Raw genomic sequence first — 19120 nt, 5'->3', positions numbered from 1 at the left:
AATAGTTGGCCATTAAGTGGTCAGGATTCAAACTCAGGCAGGTTGACTCCAGAGCCCATGCTTTAGGCAAACAAAAACAAAAAACCTTTCATTATGGAAAATTTCAAATATACACAGAAGTCAGAATAGCATAATAATCCTGTGTACCCATTATTCAGTTTCAACAGTTACCATCTCATGGCCAATTATATTTCATCATAACCCCAGCTGAATTCTCCTTTTCTCCTTTGCCAGTTGGCACTATGTTAGACCTTGTCAATAGAGGGTCCTAGAGACACACTGGAAGAGGAAAAGGCTTCTGTTCCTGGTTCAAGTGTTTTCTTCTTGGTCTTATGCTGTGGCTGCCAGTGGGCGGCTTCCTCACCAGCTGGTGGCTACTCTGCCAGTTGTGTTCAGGAGACCCAGTAGTGTATACCATCTAGTGAGTTTCACTGACATCCCAGCAGGCAGCTTATTAGTGAGTTTTGCTGGGATGCCAGTGGTTGGCTTTCTAGCTAATTTTACTGTCACCCCTGATAGCAGATTCCCAGCAAGTTTTTCTGGCACTCCAGCAGGTGGTGTCTCCTGTGTACCAGCCTTGATCTGTGATACCTCAGTGAGCTTCTCTGCCATCCAGTGGGCAACAGCCACATCCTTTCCAACAGAGTCTGAAGCTCAGCCTTGGGTGAATGAGGGGTTGGAGAAGAATGACCCTCTTCCAAGTTTATTTTAGTACTCTACCTCAGCCGTACAGGAAGTGGCTCTTCCCTACATCGGCTATTCCGGTATTCTTTACAGGTCTCTTTCCCTCTTAGTAGTTCATATTCTGTTACTAGTTGTTGCTTCTTTATGATAAAATTTCCCTGTTCAAATTGATAATGTGGTTTCTGCCTCCTGACTAGACCTTGTCTGCTGTAGAAGCAGTATCAGGAGTAGGGTGGGTATGCAGATTGCACATGGTAAATTCATTCCAATATTCTGGTCACTCTAAGCCTTTGGATTTCCTCTTCCACATCATGCCAGGGAAGCTGTGACATTTCAGCTTTACTAAATATAGTTCACCACTGTGTCCAGATTTCATTCATCTAACCAAGTGAGCTGAGATACCTCCAGCTACAGGAACTAACACATTATATCCAGAATTTCTAGTAAGTGCACCTGTATTGGTGAATTTGGTCTGCTCCCATTGGTAATTTCTTCTTGAGAGAGAAGTCTTGGTTTATTCTGAGTTAAAGCCTTAGCATCAACTGCAAACATTTCAGAAACAAATATAACTAGAGCGATGTCTTTTCGTCTACATTTTATAAAAAACACTTTCAGGGCCTGATTTTTCTGGGGGAAGAGAGTCAAAAGTTTGTGATCCTATAATACCACTTTCTCCATTACCTCAGCTATAATAATAAGGGAATTGAAAAGCTTGTGACACACCATAGCAAGAGCAAGGTATGAGTAGTCACTGATTGCAGATAGCGCTGATCTGAACTTTAAATCTGAACAACATGCCTCTCAGGCTCCAATTTTTAACCCCAAGGAACTATTTTATCAAATTTTTCTTTGTCCTTTCTCAAGACAGCCTTGAGCTCCATATATTTTCCAGGATCAGCTAAACAAATAAAGGTTTCTTTCCTTTTGCCCAGCATATTTATAGAAATACTTCCTCTAGATCTTTCAGTTCCCTCTGAACAGAAGATAAATGTTTTCCAGCACATAGCAAGACATATGAGGGTCTGGGGGAAGGTCATCTGGTGAAGCCTCAAAGCCTAATGATACCCATCACAAAAACTCGACAGGACTCTATTTAGGCCCCAAGACAAACATTTACTTTCCTCTTCAAGTCACCCCACTGAGCACTTGAGCAAATGTGATAAAAGACTCTTGTTTGTTTCCTTCCAGGGACACAGGTTTTAGGGTCATACTTTCCACCTGTTCCTCTTCAACTGCTCTTTACTTTTTTCCCTTATGATTTGTTTCAAGGGCATTCCCATTAGTATGAGCTCCAAAGGCCTGTCTCTGTACTGCTTCCAGCTTCTCTGCACGCCAGACGCTGTCTGAAAACACCACCCATTCCTTGCTCCCATGGTACTTTGAAGCAGGTCGTAGACATCGTATCATGGAATATATTTATATCTATTATGTATTTCTAAAAGTTAAGCGTCCATGTTTTTAAAGCTTACACTCCTACCTCTTAGAAGTAGTGCTAAATCTAGTAACATCTAGTATCTCTAGTGCCTCTGTAAGGTACAAGGCAAGACTTTGGAGGAACAGATTTGAAACAGATCGTGTTCTTAGTTCTAGTAAGGAATCAATATTGACATTCCTAAACAAAATTGGTGCTGTTAAAGTAGAAAATATTTCCAAGAGCAGGTATTAAAAACTTGCAGAGGTACCTCTTTAATGATATAAAGAAAGAAATTCCAGGTACCATAGGGGTGTTGATTTACATCTACCTAGAAGTAACACTAGAGAGAGATTGACTATCAATGTGAGGGATACTAGAACTTAAGATTTCAGAAGAGTATCTTTGGATAATACATGCTCTGGAATGAATTTGTGTTAGAAGGTTGTTAAATGAAGATGAAGGGAGTTGAAACTGAAGAAGGAAATCCTATACTTTTTTTACCCAATGTTTTTCAGTTTTAAAAACTTTTAAAAAAATTGCTTCATCAGCCCTTTTCATGTGTAGTTTGAAAAATGTTCTTCAGCTGATTTTGATAATCCCTCCTGGGAGGCAGGGTTACTTATCTCAGTAGTACTCATTGAAAATCATTGATTAAGTCCAGTTCCCTCACAAAGTCTACATGTATATTTAGAATAAATATTAATATTTTAAATTAAACAATTAAAGTAAGTCAACACAAACTAAAATATACTAACATACAGCCTGTTGAGAAAAAAATAAGACAATACAAGTTTAAGTTCCACTCCTGCTGCCATACAAATTATTGTTACCACAGCAGCCATAACAGTCCTTTAAACACGTAAGTGATTTTTTATCATTTTAAAACATCCTATGTTATCACTCTGTCTAATAGTTTCCTATCCCACTAAGAATAAAATCCTTGCCATGGCCCATAAGACCATGTGTGATCTCACCCCTGCCAGTCCATCCAGCCTTATTTCCTACTGTTCTCTCCCAGGTTTCTGTGCTGTAGCAGGTCTAGCTGACTTTTCCATTCTTTGAACATGTCAGACTTGTTTCCAGCTCATGGCTTTTGCCTTTGCTGTTTCCCCTGTCTTGAAAGGCCCTTTTATCTTTCTACGACTGGCTCTTGCTCTACAACTACAACTAAATGTTCATCCAGCACACACTGTCTACTCAATTATCCTGTTTTAATCATGGTATTTATCACTAAAAAACCCTTATTTATATTGTTTGTTGATTCTCTTCTCCCTGTCCCCATGAGAGCAGAGTTGCTGTCTGTTTATCACAGCCTTGTATCCCCAGAGACTAGAACAACTGTGCCTGGTACATAATAGCCTTGAATATGTATTTGTTTTGCTATTGAAAGAAAGAAATATACAGTGAAATGAAAGTTCAAGGAGAGTGTTCTGAAAAGCTTTCCCAGGTTGGTTGGGGGATGGAGTTTATTATTAATAAACTCTCCTTTGATCATTTTTTTATGAACCTAAGAAGACTCATTTTTAAAATGTATAAATGACAGAAAAAAGACAGACTACCTAATTGTGAGCAGGCAAAAGGACCACCCTCACCCCCCGCACATGTTAATAGGGACCAAGGAGATGGAATTGGTGATATTGAAACTCATTTTTCTCTTTTTCTCTAATACTTGGACTTGTCTACTCATGTCTACTTTTTTTTTTTAACATGGGTGCTAAATTTGTTACCTTATAAAACACAAACCCTTTGCACACTGTTAGAGTATACTCTGCAAAGACCACCTGCATCAGAATCACACTAAGGCCTTGTTTCATACAGATCCCTGTGCCTTGTTTGGAATTGGGACCCAGGAATCTGCTGGTTGCAGCAACTTCTGCGCTGAATATTACGCTCCCTAAAGCTTCAGAACCCGCACCTCTAGACCCTCTCTTGGGGAGTATAGGACCCATCTGTCATACTGCCTTTAAATTAAAACTACACAGATTACTTGGACATTGAAATAGGAGTTTATTTTTTTCTGCCAAATCACAGTAGCTCCCTCATTCCCTTCCTTAGTTAGCCTCTACTAAATCTGAAAGTGATAACTTCAGTTTAGATTCCTTATGACTTTCATAGTCTTGCTATACATGCTTAGAAAACTCATAGCAGATTTTGGTTGCAAAGAAGGAGCAGTTTCTCTGCCAAATAAATGATAGGCTTAATGTTATTATATTACTATTGTTTCCCTTTAATCTCTACATTGGTCTTTCTTATCCTTTGATTTTCTTTATTCCAATTCTTTCTGCTTTACTGTGAGGGAAGAAGGTAGCTCAGGGAACGATGGAAATATTAGCTTATTGAAGGGTGTGTCTGTGGAGGAAGCATTACAGTTGCTAGTTTGGAGCAGTTAACACAGTACCATGGCAAGCAGAATATAACAGAAGTGACTCTCCTCACTCATGTATTTTATGATTTAAATCAAATTTTAGAAGACACAAAGGAAAGAGTGTAGATTTGCAATCAGTAACTACGGCTTCAACCTGGCATCCTGTTGTAGAGGTGTATTACTGTCTTTTATTCCCCAAACCCAGTAGTTATGAAAGGCTATATTTCTATTAAGGCCGTAAATTTTCTAATTTGCTGCTTTTGTAATTTATTGCTGATTTTCTGTATCTTGTTCTCTATTTTATCTACCAGCAAACACTATAGAAATGTTCCTAAGTAACTTTGGATTGTGCTCAATCTTGTTGCTCTGTCGTTTTGACATTTCTCCTTTTTAGTCTTCCTATTGGCAGAATTTTAACTTTTTCATTGTTATATAGTTATTAGTTATAATTCATCTCATTATTTTTCATCTTTTTATCCATTACCATTGTCTGTCCTTTAAACACACAACTTTCCTTTTAGGTGACCAAATGTCCCTTTCCAGCTTTGGATTTTCATTGTCCTATAGGATTTTAAGTGTTCCAGAAATTAATCTCCTTCTTTATCATATTTTTCTATCTTTTTGATGCAGAAATATTAAAAAACTTAAATTCCTCGACCCTAATTAAAGCAGCCCCTTAACCCTTTTTCTACCTATTTTATCTTCTCTCCAGTACTTTTTACTATATGGGATTATTTCCTTTAAAATTAATCTCTGTCTAGTCCACCACCACCACCACTAGAATGTAAGTTTCTTGAAGGCAGAGACTCATCTTAGACTTCATTGGAGTCCAGCACCTAGAAAGGTGTGTTTGACTACTGACTCACTATTTGCACAAAGAAAGAAGACTAAAAGCTAAATGTAGAACATTAGTGTATGTAACCCTTATCATAAATTGCTTTTTAATCTGTCCTACATTTTGAAGCATGGCAGTCATATAAGTGTGCATATATGTATATATGTACATATATACACACTATATTGATGTTTTCAGTATTCTATACAGAATGTTGTATAGCATATTGACAGAGTTTATACTTTTTACTGGAGAATTCCTGTCAGATAAGTTAATTTGATCAGTTGGTTGAATAAATACCCTTAAAACATGTGACTTTTTACTTTTTTCTAAAATGACATTTTAGAAAAATGTTTTGAGATTGAAAATATCATTTAAAAATTAAAAGAGCATACCTCTTACTGAAACTTGAATTTTTTCCAAAAATAGAAGTCTTGTTAAAAATCTTGTCTTTATCCAGAAACCAAGGAAGAAAGCTATGGAAAGTTCTAGCAACAGTGATAGTGATTCAGGCACATCATCAGACACATCAAGTGAGGGCATTAGTAGTAGTGATTCAGATGATCTAGAGGAAGATGAAGAAGAAGAAGATCAAAGTATTGAAGAAAGTGAAGATGATGATTCTGATTCAGAGAGTGAAGCACAACATAAAAGTAACAACCAGGTAGGTACAAATCATTTCATTGGCAATATCTACAGATTATTCATATTTAGGAATTAACTGTCTTATCTTAACTTTCAAAGTCTATAAAGTTTAAAGTTAATCATTGCCTATAGTTCTTCATTTTTGCATAAGAAAAAAAAGGAGGTGGTGAAACATTTGTAAAGGAACATTTTGTGTATTTTTAAGTGAGTTTTATATATCTATCGTAAGTCATTAGGAACACTTTTTTAAGTACCCTTTTTTTCCTCCATGTTTTACTGCTTGATGCTCTTTGGTTTAATAGATGTTAAGAAGTTGCCTTTTAATTTGTATTTACAGGTGCTATTACATGGTGTTTCAGACCCAAAAGCAGAAGGACAGAAAGCAACTGAAAAAGCCCAGGAAAAAAGAATACACCAGCCATTACCTCTTGTGTCTGAATCCCAGACTCACTCATCATTCCAATCCCAGCAGAAGCAGCCTCAGGTTTTGTCACAGCAGCTTCCATTTATTTTCCAAAGCTCTCAGGCAAAGGAGGAATCTGTGAACAAACACACAAGTGTAATACAGTCTACGGGATTGGTGTCCAATGTGAAACCTTTATCTTTGGTAAATCAAGCCAAAAAGGAAATTTACATGAAACTCATAGTTCCTTCTCCTGATGTACTTAAAGCAGGGAATAAAAATACCTCTGAAGAATCTAGTCCTTTGACCAGTGAATTGCGTTCCAAACGGGTGAGTTGAAAATTATTTATAGAAGAATTTTACTATTATAAAAACAGCTTTTATATAGTCTTACACAAGTTTAAACTGAATTCTACTCTTATTGTTATACTTTCTTAGTCACCAGGAATAGAATATGCACATCAGAAAACTAAATTTCTCTGATTTTATATTTACATACACACCCGTTGAATGTATTTTTGGCAACACAATCTTGTCATTTTTCCCCAGGTTTAATGATTTAGCAGTAAGGGGAGAAATATGTTTGTATTGGACATACTTCACAATTACTTTTGTTTAAAATCAATGTCCTTTTTTTTTCTAATATTAGTATATTCTTTTTTAAAGAAATGAACTCTTGAGTCATATACCTCTGTAGTCCTATAATTTGTCAATTTTAAGTATAAAAATCCTTTATAAAGAATGCTTTTCCTTTACCATTCTTAATTAATTATACAAAATACAAAATATTTTTAGTAACGTTACTTCTATAAACACCAGAACCACTATCATCAGAGAATTTTTTTATCTTTATTTTCTTGCTATTAGTTTTATATTATAATATTATATAGTCTACAGTCATATGTCCAGAAGAATTCTAGTAATTAAATGACCAGTGCTTTTTAATCTAGAACTCACCCAGACTAGAGAAAAAATATTATTTTTGAACACAGTCTCCTGTCTTTTGGTTATACAAATTATCAGTAGGCATCCTAATCATTGGAAAAAACCTGTAGAGCACTTACTGTTTTTCCAGCCATTCATGGTTTTAAGTGCTGAACGTGCATTTACTCATTGGATACTAACATCTGTAAGTGCCACTAATAATATTATGTCCATTTTCAGATGATCAAATTGAGATTCATAAGACTTACATAAGATCACACTGCTAGTTGGTGATGGAGCTAGAATTCAAACCTAGGCAGTGTGGTACTAGAATCCTTGTTCTTAATCACTGTGGTATGCTGCCATTCTTTCTCAAAAAAGTCGCAATGTCCTTGTCCATTGACTTTTATTTTACAGTGAAGAATTTCAGAACAAGGTCAAAGAAAAATGACTTGAGCAAATCAGACTCTTTTGAGAATCTAAATGAGTAGTTCTCAAGACTAAGTGTACATTAGAGTCACCTGGGAAACTTTAAAAATGAACTAACCACCAAAGAACAGTTTAAAATCAGGATCTCTTGTGTTGAGACTGAGGTATTTACATGTCTAAAAAGCCTCCCAAGTGACTCAAATGTGCAGCCAAATTTGAGAACCATTGATCTAAATGGAATGACCAGTGGTATCATAATATCACACATATGAGAACTTGTAATGCATGGGTCAATCATAAGGAGTTATTGTTATTGGCATCACATTATTGACTCTCCTTGAGAAATTAAGCAAATTAAAAATCACATTGGGTTATTTTAAGTTTTCATTAATATATATTCCACTTTAAGATAAATGAATTTACAGAGCCACATCAAGTTACTTGCATTATGAAAGTTTTCTTAATTTTTTCAAAGAGTTTCTTAAATTCTTATTTAAAGATTTTCATATGACTGCCTATTAGAAAGTCATTTATTAAACACTTGCTTATTTAAATGTAGCCAAGCTAGGCTTTCTACACATATGGTCTTATGTAATCCTTACAAAATTGTGTGAGGTAAAGAAACTAAGGCTCAGAGAGGTTAAGTCACTTTTCAACATCGTATAACAAGTTAAGGCAGACAGGCTTTTAAACCAAGATCATTCTGATTTCAAAGCCCATGATTGAGATGAAATAATCTGGTGTTTCTGAAATGATAATGGTTGTTAACGGGAAATATTTTATGTGAATGGGCATTCACAGTAGACTCAACTCTCAATGACTTTATCTACTTTTTATTGGTATCTACTATTGAGTTAAAGGGTATTTTTAGAAATATTTCTCTTACATCAGTTCTCTTTCTTTATGCAACAGTCTAACATAAAATTTTGCTTGATTTCTTATGATAGTCTCAATTGTTTCATGCTTCCTGCTATGTATCTGGCTCCCACACTAGTCTATGATTTTCTTCAGTGTTATTTAATCATTGGATCCTTTCATACCCTTATACTGTAGACATTTAATTTAAATCAACATACATTAGTTGTATATAAAGACCAGGAGTGAAAAGTCTTTATCAAGTTTTGCCTAGAGGATTTTTTATGGCCTTACAGAGACTCAGGTAAGAACTAGGGGAGCAAGAGCTTGGAGGTAGGACAAAGCTCCGAACCTCTCTCTTCTCATACTCCTGTCACCCAAGGGGATATCTTAAAGTAGCGGGACATTTGCTGCTATACAGGTCTCTTTTTTTCTCCCCTCCTACTTTATGTACACCCCTAATATCAATAAAGATAGCATGTTTGCTGTAAAAGAGTTACTGATACTAGTCTTGGGATAAAATACAGTGATCGTTGGTTATTTTCGAAAACCTTCAGATGTCAACATATGAGAAGTGATTCTTCAGAGTTATAGAATGAGACACAATTTCAGAAAATTAAAATATAAAATTTTAAACTAAAGGGAAAGTTTTTATTTTCATTACTCTTTTGATCCTATGTATTTGGAAGGAATGTTTACTACCTATTAAAAAAAGAATACAAAATGATTATGTGACAAAATTTTGTTCTAAGAAATGAAAATACACTAAATTTTTCTGCTGAAAATTTAAATCAGTATATGTATAAAACATGAAGTAGAAGTACATTATATGTATACTCACATAATATATATAATATAAAATATTTGTTTCATATAAATATTAAGTAAAATATTAAAGTATCTTATGTGAAATTTTTGCTATAAAATTATTTTAAACTGGTAAACACAATTATGTAGTATAATATTCCATATTTTATTCACTGAATAAATACCAATTAAGCAGTTTCTCTGTGAGGCATTGCCTTATGTATCAACACAAATATTATGTGACAGTCTTTGTTTACAAAGTATTAACTTAATTTTCTAAACAAATACAGTGAGGATAAGTTAAATAAGGTAAAGAAGTTTATATGGGAATTTCTTACTGCTTATTAGTACTGGTGCTTTAAAATATTTAATAAGTCATTCTATATGGCATTCCATCTGCATTTATACTTGTGAAATAACCCACCACAAGGCTTTGCTGACTTGAGTGTTAACAGCTCGGGTCCAATACTGACAGTACTGCTGATTTTAATTTCAAGGCAACCACTTTCATTACAGAATTTTACCTTTCAAAATTCAACTCTATTTCTGTCAACTTTATATTTTAATCATCCTACTTCAGTTTGTTTTTTATATTTTAATTATACGAATTTAATGAAATTCATATGATGTTATTCTTTTCATGAAGATTCTGATAGCCAAATAATTTTTTGTTTCTTATTTACAGATGTGAATTTTATGGCTTAATGCTTTACAAAATAATTTTTCCCAAGAAAAGTATAATTTTTCTAAACTCTTTCCAATGCTAATGTGCTGAAGGCACTCAAAAGTATATCCCACAGAATGTTGAGCCAGCCTTCCCACTAACCTCAAATCATGATTACTGTAGGTAATACAGGATACAATAAAAGGGGGTATAAAGGAGCTCAAGGATAGAGGCAATGAGTGCTTTGGGCTGGGACAAACATGGAAAGCTTCTTGGGTTGGATTTTGAATAATGAACAGGAATTCATCTGCTTGAAACTTATTAGAGGAAGATATTTCATGCAAAGAAAATGGTGATAGCAAAATGTGGAGGTGGTGAAAGTATGACATGCACAGGGCATGGCAAATAGTCCACTTGGACAACAAAGGTAGTAAAAAGTAACTTGAGGATCAGATTTAACTGTTTAGGGTTTATAAAGTTGGCAGTGATATGGAAGAGGCACTAAATGTTTTCCCCAAAGAGCTAATATAATAAAATATGGCTTATATGACGAGAAAATTGGCATTGGCATATAGCATGTATAGGGAGTTGGTTAGGAAGAAGTGATAGTATAGCTTAAATTTGAGCAATATTTCAATGAGAGAATCCAAACCACATAGTAATATGGCTGACTTGGGAAAAAGGAAAGTAAAAGATGTTTTGAGAGTTTCAAGTTTGGGTTATTGAGAAAAACGAGAGCTGTGGTAATGAGGTGGGCAGTCAGGAAACATGTTTTGAAGCAGAAAGACTAATTGAATTTTTAAATATATTATGTCTAGCAAGATTCAGGAACCAACTAGTCATTATTGCCACTACTTTTATAGCACCAGTATATCATGATTTAAATTTGTATATGAGTAGCTGTTGTCAGATACAGAAGGCAAAAAATGTAATTTTTGTTCTTATGGTACATTATTGTTTTGTTTTTTTTAAACTTATGTTTCAACAGGAACAATATAAACAGACATTCCCAGCTCAGTTAAAGAAACAGGAGTCATCTAAGAGCCTGAAGAAGGTTATTGCAGCTTTGTCAAATCCAAAAGCAACCTCTAGTTCACCAGCACATCCAAAACAAACATTAGAAAACAACCACCCTAATCCTTTCTTGACAAATGCACTTTTAGGTAATCATCAACCAAATGGAGTTATTCAAAGTGTCATTCAAGAAGCTCCTCTGGCACTTACTACCAAAACTAAAATGCAGAGTAAGATTAATGAAAACATTGCTACTTCAAGTAGCGCCCCTTTTTCCTCACCTGTAAATCTGAGTACAAGTGGGAGAAGAACCCCTGGCAATCAGACAGCTGTCATGCCCTCTGCCTCTCCCATACTGCATAGCCAAGGGAAGGAAAAAGCAGTTAGCAATAATGTGAACACAGTAAAAACACAGCATCACTCTCATCCTGCAAAATCTTTAGTGGAACAGTTCAGAGGAACAGATTCAGACATTCCCAGTAGCAAAGATTCTGAAGATTCAAATGAGGATGAAGAGGAAGATGATGAGGAAGAAGATGAGGAAGATGAGGAAGATGATGAATCTGATGACAGCCAATCAGGTTATTTTCTATTTTTAAGTTTAAAGTATTTCTCTAAATGCTATGTGAACCAAAACATTTTAAAGAGGTTCTTAATTCACAGACTGAAAATCATTGTCATTCACTGTGTTTCACACAGCTATGCTCCTTTCTATAATGAGTGGTAAAATACAGGAATAATTGACATTGGAAATCCTAAATTAAGTTCTCAGCTCCTGTTATTCATTTAACATTAAACAAATAACTTTAAATTGAATATAAATAATTCATGAATTAAGAAATTCAGGAACTTGCTTAATTTTCATTTAATTCATGACCACTCATTTGTCCTTTCTTTTTCATCTCTTCTGCTGCTTGTTATATTGTGTCACTAGATACTTTGAATAAAGGTAAAACTGTAGTCACAGTCATTCAGAAAATACCAAAAACCTATATCCCTATGAATATTTGTTAGCAACACAGAATGTATTTAATAACGTATACAGAGTACCCTCTGATTTTATTTTGATTTACTTTCTAGTTTTCTTTTTAATTTCCTTTTGTTTTATTTCCTCTTAACTCTCCTTCTTGTTCCACGGAAGATTGAAAACATAAAACATAAGATAGCTTAAAATTTAAATACAAAGATGAAATACATATGATGAAAGTTTTTGGATTTGTTCCTAGTCAGCCACAAATCCAATTGTAAATTTTCTATCTGCCAGTATGAAGAGGAAAATATAGTCAATTATACAATTTAAAAGTTGTCTATAAGGTAAAAACAACCTACTTGCTCAGGGTAAGAACAGCTTTTCCTGATAATATTTTTCCTAGGGTTCCCATAAACACAACTTTGCATGATAGATAATGGATATCAATATTAATAACTTTCAAAGATAATTTTTATAATGAACTTCAGTGTAGACAGCTAGTACTACACAAAAACAATTCCACAGAAGCTGTTGTTCTGGGAACGATTAAGATACAGTCCAAGTATTAGTCCTGTGTTATCAAGTTTAATCCAGAAATAGATTTTACATATCTATAGGAATGGATGCATTTATAGGACTACATTGCTAGCATGAACTTAAATTATTAAATCATTAAATTATTCCCCACAGTTATCTCTGTAATCCTAGTCTTTTGTAAAGCCTGAGAAGCTTGATGAAATCTTGCAGCTAAATAGAATAACTGTAACCCCCAAAGCCAAGCCTCTCCCTGAAAAAATTGTTTTCTTTGGCCTCAAAGCCCAGAAGAAAGGATAATGATAGTTCCAGAGTTCTCTTCCTCATACTGAACGTAGTACACTTCTTAAGCTACTAGAATCTATTAATTTAAATAATCATTTCTGTTTCCTCTATACTTTGGCTTCTTTATTAAAAGTGCTTTTGAAACCACTAAGCAAAAACTCATCATGTGAATACTGTCATGTGAGAAGAACTGTTTTATGATTTGAGTAAAACAGTTACTTTTAACAAAGAATTTTGAGGATTTATGGCCTGCATACATTGTACTCAAGTAGCTTTTAAGATAGTAATTTTTACATTTACTCTTCAGAAGAGTTGCTCACTTGAGTTCTCAGTCACAGATGCTGATTCCTGAACTATTCCATTTAGATACAAACTGCAAACTGTTGGTGATTATCTAGTTATAATATACAAATGCTTCTTTTACTTCCCAGAATCAGATAGTAATTCAGAATCAGATACAGAAGGATCAGAAGAGGAGGAGGAGGAGGATAAAGACCAAGATGAATCAGATAGTGATACTGAAGGAGAGAAAACTTCAATGAAACTGAATAAAACAACTTCCTCTGTCAAAAGCCCTTCCATCAGTCTCACAGCTCACGCAACACCTCGTAACCTCCACATAGCAAAAGCCCCAGGCTCTGCTCCTGCTGCCTTATGTTCTGAATCCCAGTCACCTGCTTTCCTTGGCACACCTTCCACACTTACTTCAAGTCCACACTCTGGTACCTACACTTTATTTTTATTATTGTGAAGTAGAAGTCAAACCATAACAAGAATTCTTATTTATACAGTGTTCTGGGGATGATCTCATTGGAATCAAGGGCTAGATTTTAGGTTGGCTAAGAAAGGTCAGCGTGTATTTTCAAAGGATATGACTCATTTCCATTTTTATTCTCTGTGCTTCCAATTTAAGAACCTGATTGATGGCAGCTTTTGAGTTTGCATACTTTCCTGTTTTTGTGTTCAGTTTATGCTTCTAGAATTTAGAGTGGACAGTGGACTGTCAAATTTAGAATTGGACAGTGGACTTTTTTTGTAATTTATAAAAATGAGCTCACTTGGTTACTTAAGGTACAATTGCATATCTGCCCAACACATAGCCAATGTCATTTGTATTAGTGAGTTAGCATTAGAATTCCTTTAACATGCCGTATCTTTTTTTTCTATTTGACCTTTTATAAACTTTCAGAGGTCTCCATTAAAAGGTTTTACATTAATACTCCCAAATTAATCTCTATTCTCATTCAATGGCTAAGAAAATATAGATGTGTATAGTAAAATATTATATTGTTTTACATATTTCACTGTTTTCTTAAAATTTTCTAGTTTTGTTTTCATTTGTCACAAACCAATATGATATCCTACTAATATAAGATGTGTGCATTGGCATTAGTGAAGCTTGATCATTATCTATGAAAATTTTTCCATATAATCATAATCCTATTCTTTGTACTCTAGATTAATTAAAAGTATTTTTGACTATAGATTCATATGGCTATAGAAGTTATATTACTTTAAAATGTATGATCCAGGTGTTGAAATTTTTCAGCATCTTAAAACTCATATTTTCAAAGAAAACAACTGTACATAGTTTTCTGAAACCTCTATCTGCTATTTTCCTCCTACTTTAGCCATTTCATTAATAACAAAATGACGGGAAAGCTGTATATTTTTACCTTGCATTGTGTTTTCATTAGAGAGAAATACTAGTTATTCTGTCATGCAGACCAAAGAAAAAAGAAAAACACCCTTTATATACAATGTGCTTTGTTGAAAAGAATCTAAAAATAATGCACAAGTTGCAGAAATACACTAAATAATTCAAGTCATTACGATATATTATTCAAAGAAAAGTTTCAAAACTATCAAATTTTTCATGTATGTAAACTAATCTTTTATGTTAACTGGTTGAATTTTCTTGAAGGCACTTCCAAAAGAAGAAGAGTAACAGATGAACGGGAGCTGCGTATTCCTTTGGAATATGGGTATGCAAAATAAGATATATCTTTATACTTCCCCCCACATATTTAGGCATGTTTGATTTCTCATTCTCTACTATTAATAAGAGAAGTGAATATCCTGCATAGTATTTGTTAGAGCAGAGGAGCAAAGCTGATATATCTGAAGTTGATATACCAAAAAAAAATTAAGACTAACTTCTGGGTTTAGGTATGACAGATGGGAACATATGCATCCAGGTGGGAATATGACTGAAAAAGTCACAAGAGCAAATCATTTGGCAAAGAGCAGAGACACAGTTAAGAGTGTCAGAGGTTTTTGTGAAGATAGATTTAAAGGAAGGTGAAAGCCACTGTGGGCGAAACTGAGGGACTTGAGCAGAGTTTGGCTAAAATGGTTGAATAGGAACTGAGAATTTTCATGATCCCCAAAGAGCAGAGAGCCAGGTTTAATGTATTCTCATTTAAAGCTTTTCAGGTGTAAAAAATCAGTACACATTGACACATGTTACTGAACATGTCCGAATACCCAACGTAATGCCAGTATGATCTCTTAAAAATTTAATGGAGTTTAATATTTGTAAATTGAATCTTTGATTAATTTTTAGCTGAATTACTTAGCAAAAATATCTAAATTATTTTAAAAGTAAATGTATCTGAATTGCATGACTGGCTGTTTATATTTGTTTTCTTTGTAGTTTTCATGTTTTCTAAAGAGCATGTGTTCTTAAACTTTTTTAAAATTTTATTTTTAAAAGCTTTCTTAAAATTATGTACGTGATAACCCTCATTTCTATTATGTGTAGCTGGCAGAGAGAGACAAGAATAAGAAACTTTGGAGGGCGCCTTCAAGGAGAAGTAGCATATTATGCTCCATGTGGAAAGAAACTTAGGCAGTACCCTGAAGTAATAAAGGTACATACTTTTCACCAGATAACACACATTTGGTGCCTATTAAGCATGCTTATGGAAAAAAAAGTACACTCCTTTCTCAGATAAAGTTCCTTGATACAAAATATTCTCTTGTATGGGACTAATGAATGTGCTTAACCTAAATTGATCTCCTGTAAATCCATAGCCTGTTGATAGAATATGCAAAACAGTAGTGTCCTGAAGATAGCTATACATCAGAGCTGGGTTGTAATTATTAAAACCTGAAGTGGAAAAATATGTGATTTTTTCAGTATCTCAGCAGAAATGGAATAATGGATATCTCAAGGGACAATTTCAGCTTCAGTGCAAAAATAAGAGTGGGTGACTTCTATGAAGCCAGAGATGGACCGCAGGTATCCACTTTTTAAAAAGTACAGTCTTTGAACCAAAAAGTAGTAACATAACCAAATGAAGTAAATTTCACTACACTCTGGAGCATTGCCTTTTGTTAGTTAATTCGTGTAGCTATACATATAACTTTGTGGTAAACACTCACAAGACCTCAATTTACTATATTTCAGTAACAAGGAGCTTTGACATTCTTTTCAAATTTCTTAAGTAAACTTTTTCCTGTTTGTTAGTTCTGTCATTAATTTTATAGTTTATACAGGTATGAAAGTATCTGTAAGTTCATGAGAAATATAGGAAAACCTTAATTCCCTGAAAGGTAAACCGTTTTTTGAAAATTAAGTTGAATAGGAAAAAATATGTTGTTATAAGTCAATCCAAGAGAGGATAAATATATATGCCTTCATTTTTGGAAGGATCTTGTCCATTTGATTATGCCATACTACATGATTCATTGTCACAAGTTTGATAATTTTTGATGGGGGTAAGGGGAATTCCATAATATTAAATGGGTGAAATTTCTGCTTTTTGCAGAAATTGAATTTTTAAATAATTATACACATTTCTGAAATTATGACCACAGCTCCCTTTGAGCTTAAGGATTAAGTACACAACCTCACCAATCAGCACAAAGAACTTACCACTATAACCTTGTTTCCTATATGTGTCCTTTAATGGTTTGCCTTTGTTCCTTACTTAGATTCAGCTACATATGCTTTTTATTCCCTTTAACTTTATTAGCTCCATTGAAAGAGGTCATAGCTATGGACTAAGGAGACCTAGATTCTTGTTAACCCATGAAATAGTTTTGTGATTTCAAACAACAAAATAATGCCCACTTTTTCTTCAGTTTCTTTATCTGCAGAATAGAGACAATCATAATTTTACTTCTGCCTCAGGAATACGGTGAGGTTAAAATGAGATCATACGCATGAAAATGTTTCAAAAGGTTAAAATGCTCAACCAACTGAAGTTGTTATTTTCTTTCTTGATTGAACCTTTCTCTCTTTTGGCCCATTATAATGCACAGAAAGATTTTTTCTGGCAATTAATATTTTCCGTTGTGAATAGGCAGGCTTTTCCATACTATCTTACCCTTTAATTTTATAGTTATAGAAGTAGAAAAGGCCTTCCTAATTCTGCAAGAAGTTCATTTTGAGAGCTCAAAGATTAAGGGAGTTTTCCAAGATTACACAACCTCGACCATGCAGAGACATAACTGATCTCAAAATTTCTAACAAGTGTGCTTTTGCATTCATTGTGTAACCTATTTTCCATTGTTGTCCATGACTTTTTATGTCCACATCCTCTTGTTTCTTTGCTAGTAATTCCAAAATGCCAAAATATATTCATCTGAGGTTTAACTTATTTATGGAAATATAGTCTAGGATTTTTCTTTTATAAACTTAAAAATATGTCTAACTTGGACTAAATTTGTCACCAAACAGATTCTCGGAATTTTAGTGAACCACAGTGTTATTTTCCACACTCCATATATACTAGATCAGTTTTTAAGTCACAAAACATATTAGAAGGCAATAATAATTTTAGTTAAAAATTCTCATTTTTAAAATCTTTTGATTTTCATGTGTTTCATTTAAATATGCCAAAGATATCTTTATGTTTTTAAGTTCAATAGAATTTTATTCTGAGAGGAAAGCTAATTGCTGTCCAATACATAAAGGACTTTTAGTTTTTTATCAGTGATAATGAGACATAGTCTATAAAGCCTTATTAGGCAGAACAGAATGTTCTTTGACATCCATTCACTTTTTATTAAACATAATCAGTGTTTTCCAAAGCATATTGTCTTGTTGAGAGGTCAATTCCAATCAAGGAAATATGAATTACTAAATCCAGAATGTGTTAAGCTGCCAACATTTCAGCAGACTACTAAGGGAAAATATTAGCAATTTTGAGAGTACTTCTCTTGATTAAAAAATAAGAGTAAGTTGAATTCATTTCAGGATACTTTTAGAGAACAACAATTAAAGGTGAGTAATCAAAACAACATTTAGTTAATTAATTAGAGATGCATATAGTTGACGAACCATATACTTTTTTATTGTATGATCAATATGTATAAGCATATAGTTAATTACAAATGTATATACTTACAATTTTCCATGAAAATGAACAAAGATTACATATTTTTGGTAGAGTGTCATGTGTAATAACTTTGATTGGCTTAAATTTTGTAGAAGATATAAAATATAATTTGGGATAAAGACACCGTTACCAAGCAGTGATCTGTATATGTTTACAATAGGTCTGCCTCTATACAAATTGTATAAATGGTATGATGGCTGTACATATATTGAAAACAAAACTATGCATATTGAAAGACTGAAAGGAAATGTACCAAAATTTTAATAATGGATGGAATGATTGGTGGTACAGTGGATCTTTTTTTCCTATGTTCTTGCATGTTTCATAATTTCTAAAATGTGCTTGTATTACATATATAGTGTGAAAAACAATTTCCTATTTAAAAAATAATTGCATCTACCCCTTGTAATCCAGTAAAGCTAAGCATTCAGTTTTCCAAATGCATGGAGATTTTACATAATGATTTTAAGTGTTACCGCTACAGTTTTCCAAGTTTCATATATTTATTTTTGGTGTTTGATAGCAAATGAAATGCTGTATTTGTAAATTCATTAGTATTCTTAATCACTCTCCTAATAAAACATTTGCATTGGAAAATATAATTTTCTCCATCATATTTTTCTTTTTTCTCTTAAAACTTACCCCAAAAAAAACAACCAATAGTAGTTCTGTAAGTTCTAATTTCGTTCAAGATATTTCAAAAAATTGCAGCAATGGTATTCTAAAGCTCTATATTTTACAGATGAAATTTAGGAAATGGTAATTTCTGTTAGAAGATAATATCTTCAGTAGAGAACCGTGGTTATTTTATATGTTAATCTTTTTTTTTTTTTTTTTTTTTTTGCGGTACGCGGGCCTCTCACTGTTGTGGCCTCTCCTGCTGCGGAGCACAGGCTCCGGACGCGCAGGCTCAGCGGCCATGGCTCACAGGCCTAGCCGCTCCG

The 19120-nt window shown here is 33.8% G+C and overlaps 1 protein-coding gene across 44 annotated transcripts in view; it reads left to right on the top strand.

Annotated features, from left to right (window-relative positions):
* BAZ2B (bromodomain adjacent to zinc finger domain 2B) overlaps positions 1-19120 on the top strand; it is a 390894-nt gene that overhangs the window by 284880 nt on the left and 86894 nt on the right. For 21 of the 44 annotated variants that reach the window (XR_010839121.1, XR_010839120.1, XM_067026132.1 and 18 more), the window contains 7 exons: positions 5759-5962; positions 6281-6676; positions 11014-11620; positions 13260-13550; positions 14753-14813; positions 15593-15701; positions 15971-16072. Coding sequence is in view for 42 of the 44 variants with exons in the window: in XM_067026132.1 (XP_066882233.1) it covers positions 5759-5962; positions 6281-6676; positions 11014-11620; positions 13260-13550; positions 14753-14813; positions 15593-15701; positions 15971-16072 (1770 nt within the window). In the remaining 2 variants the exon portion in view is untranslated. Of the gene's footprint in view, positions 1-596; positions 765-5758; positions 5963-6280; positions 6677-11013; positions 11621-13259; positions 13551-14752; positions 14814-15592; positions 15702-15970; positions 16073-19120 lie in introns of those variants that run through there. The other 23 variants (XM_067026135.1, XM_067026128.1, XM_059055345.2 and 20 more) reach the window with 4 other exon arrangements.

Source organism: Kogia breviceps, chromosome 2, assembly GCF_026419965.1.
Source record: "Kogia breviceps isolate mKogBre1 chromosome 2, mKogBre1 haplotype 1, whole genome shotgun sequence".
NCBI lineage: Eukaryota > Metazoa > Chordata > Mammalia > Artiodactyla > Physeteridae > Kogia > Kogia breviceps.
This window is presented reverse-complemented; position numbering and strand designations above follow the sequence as displayed.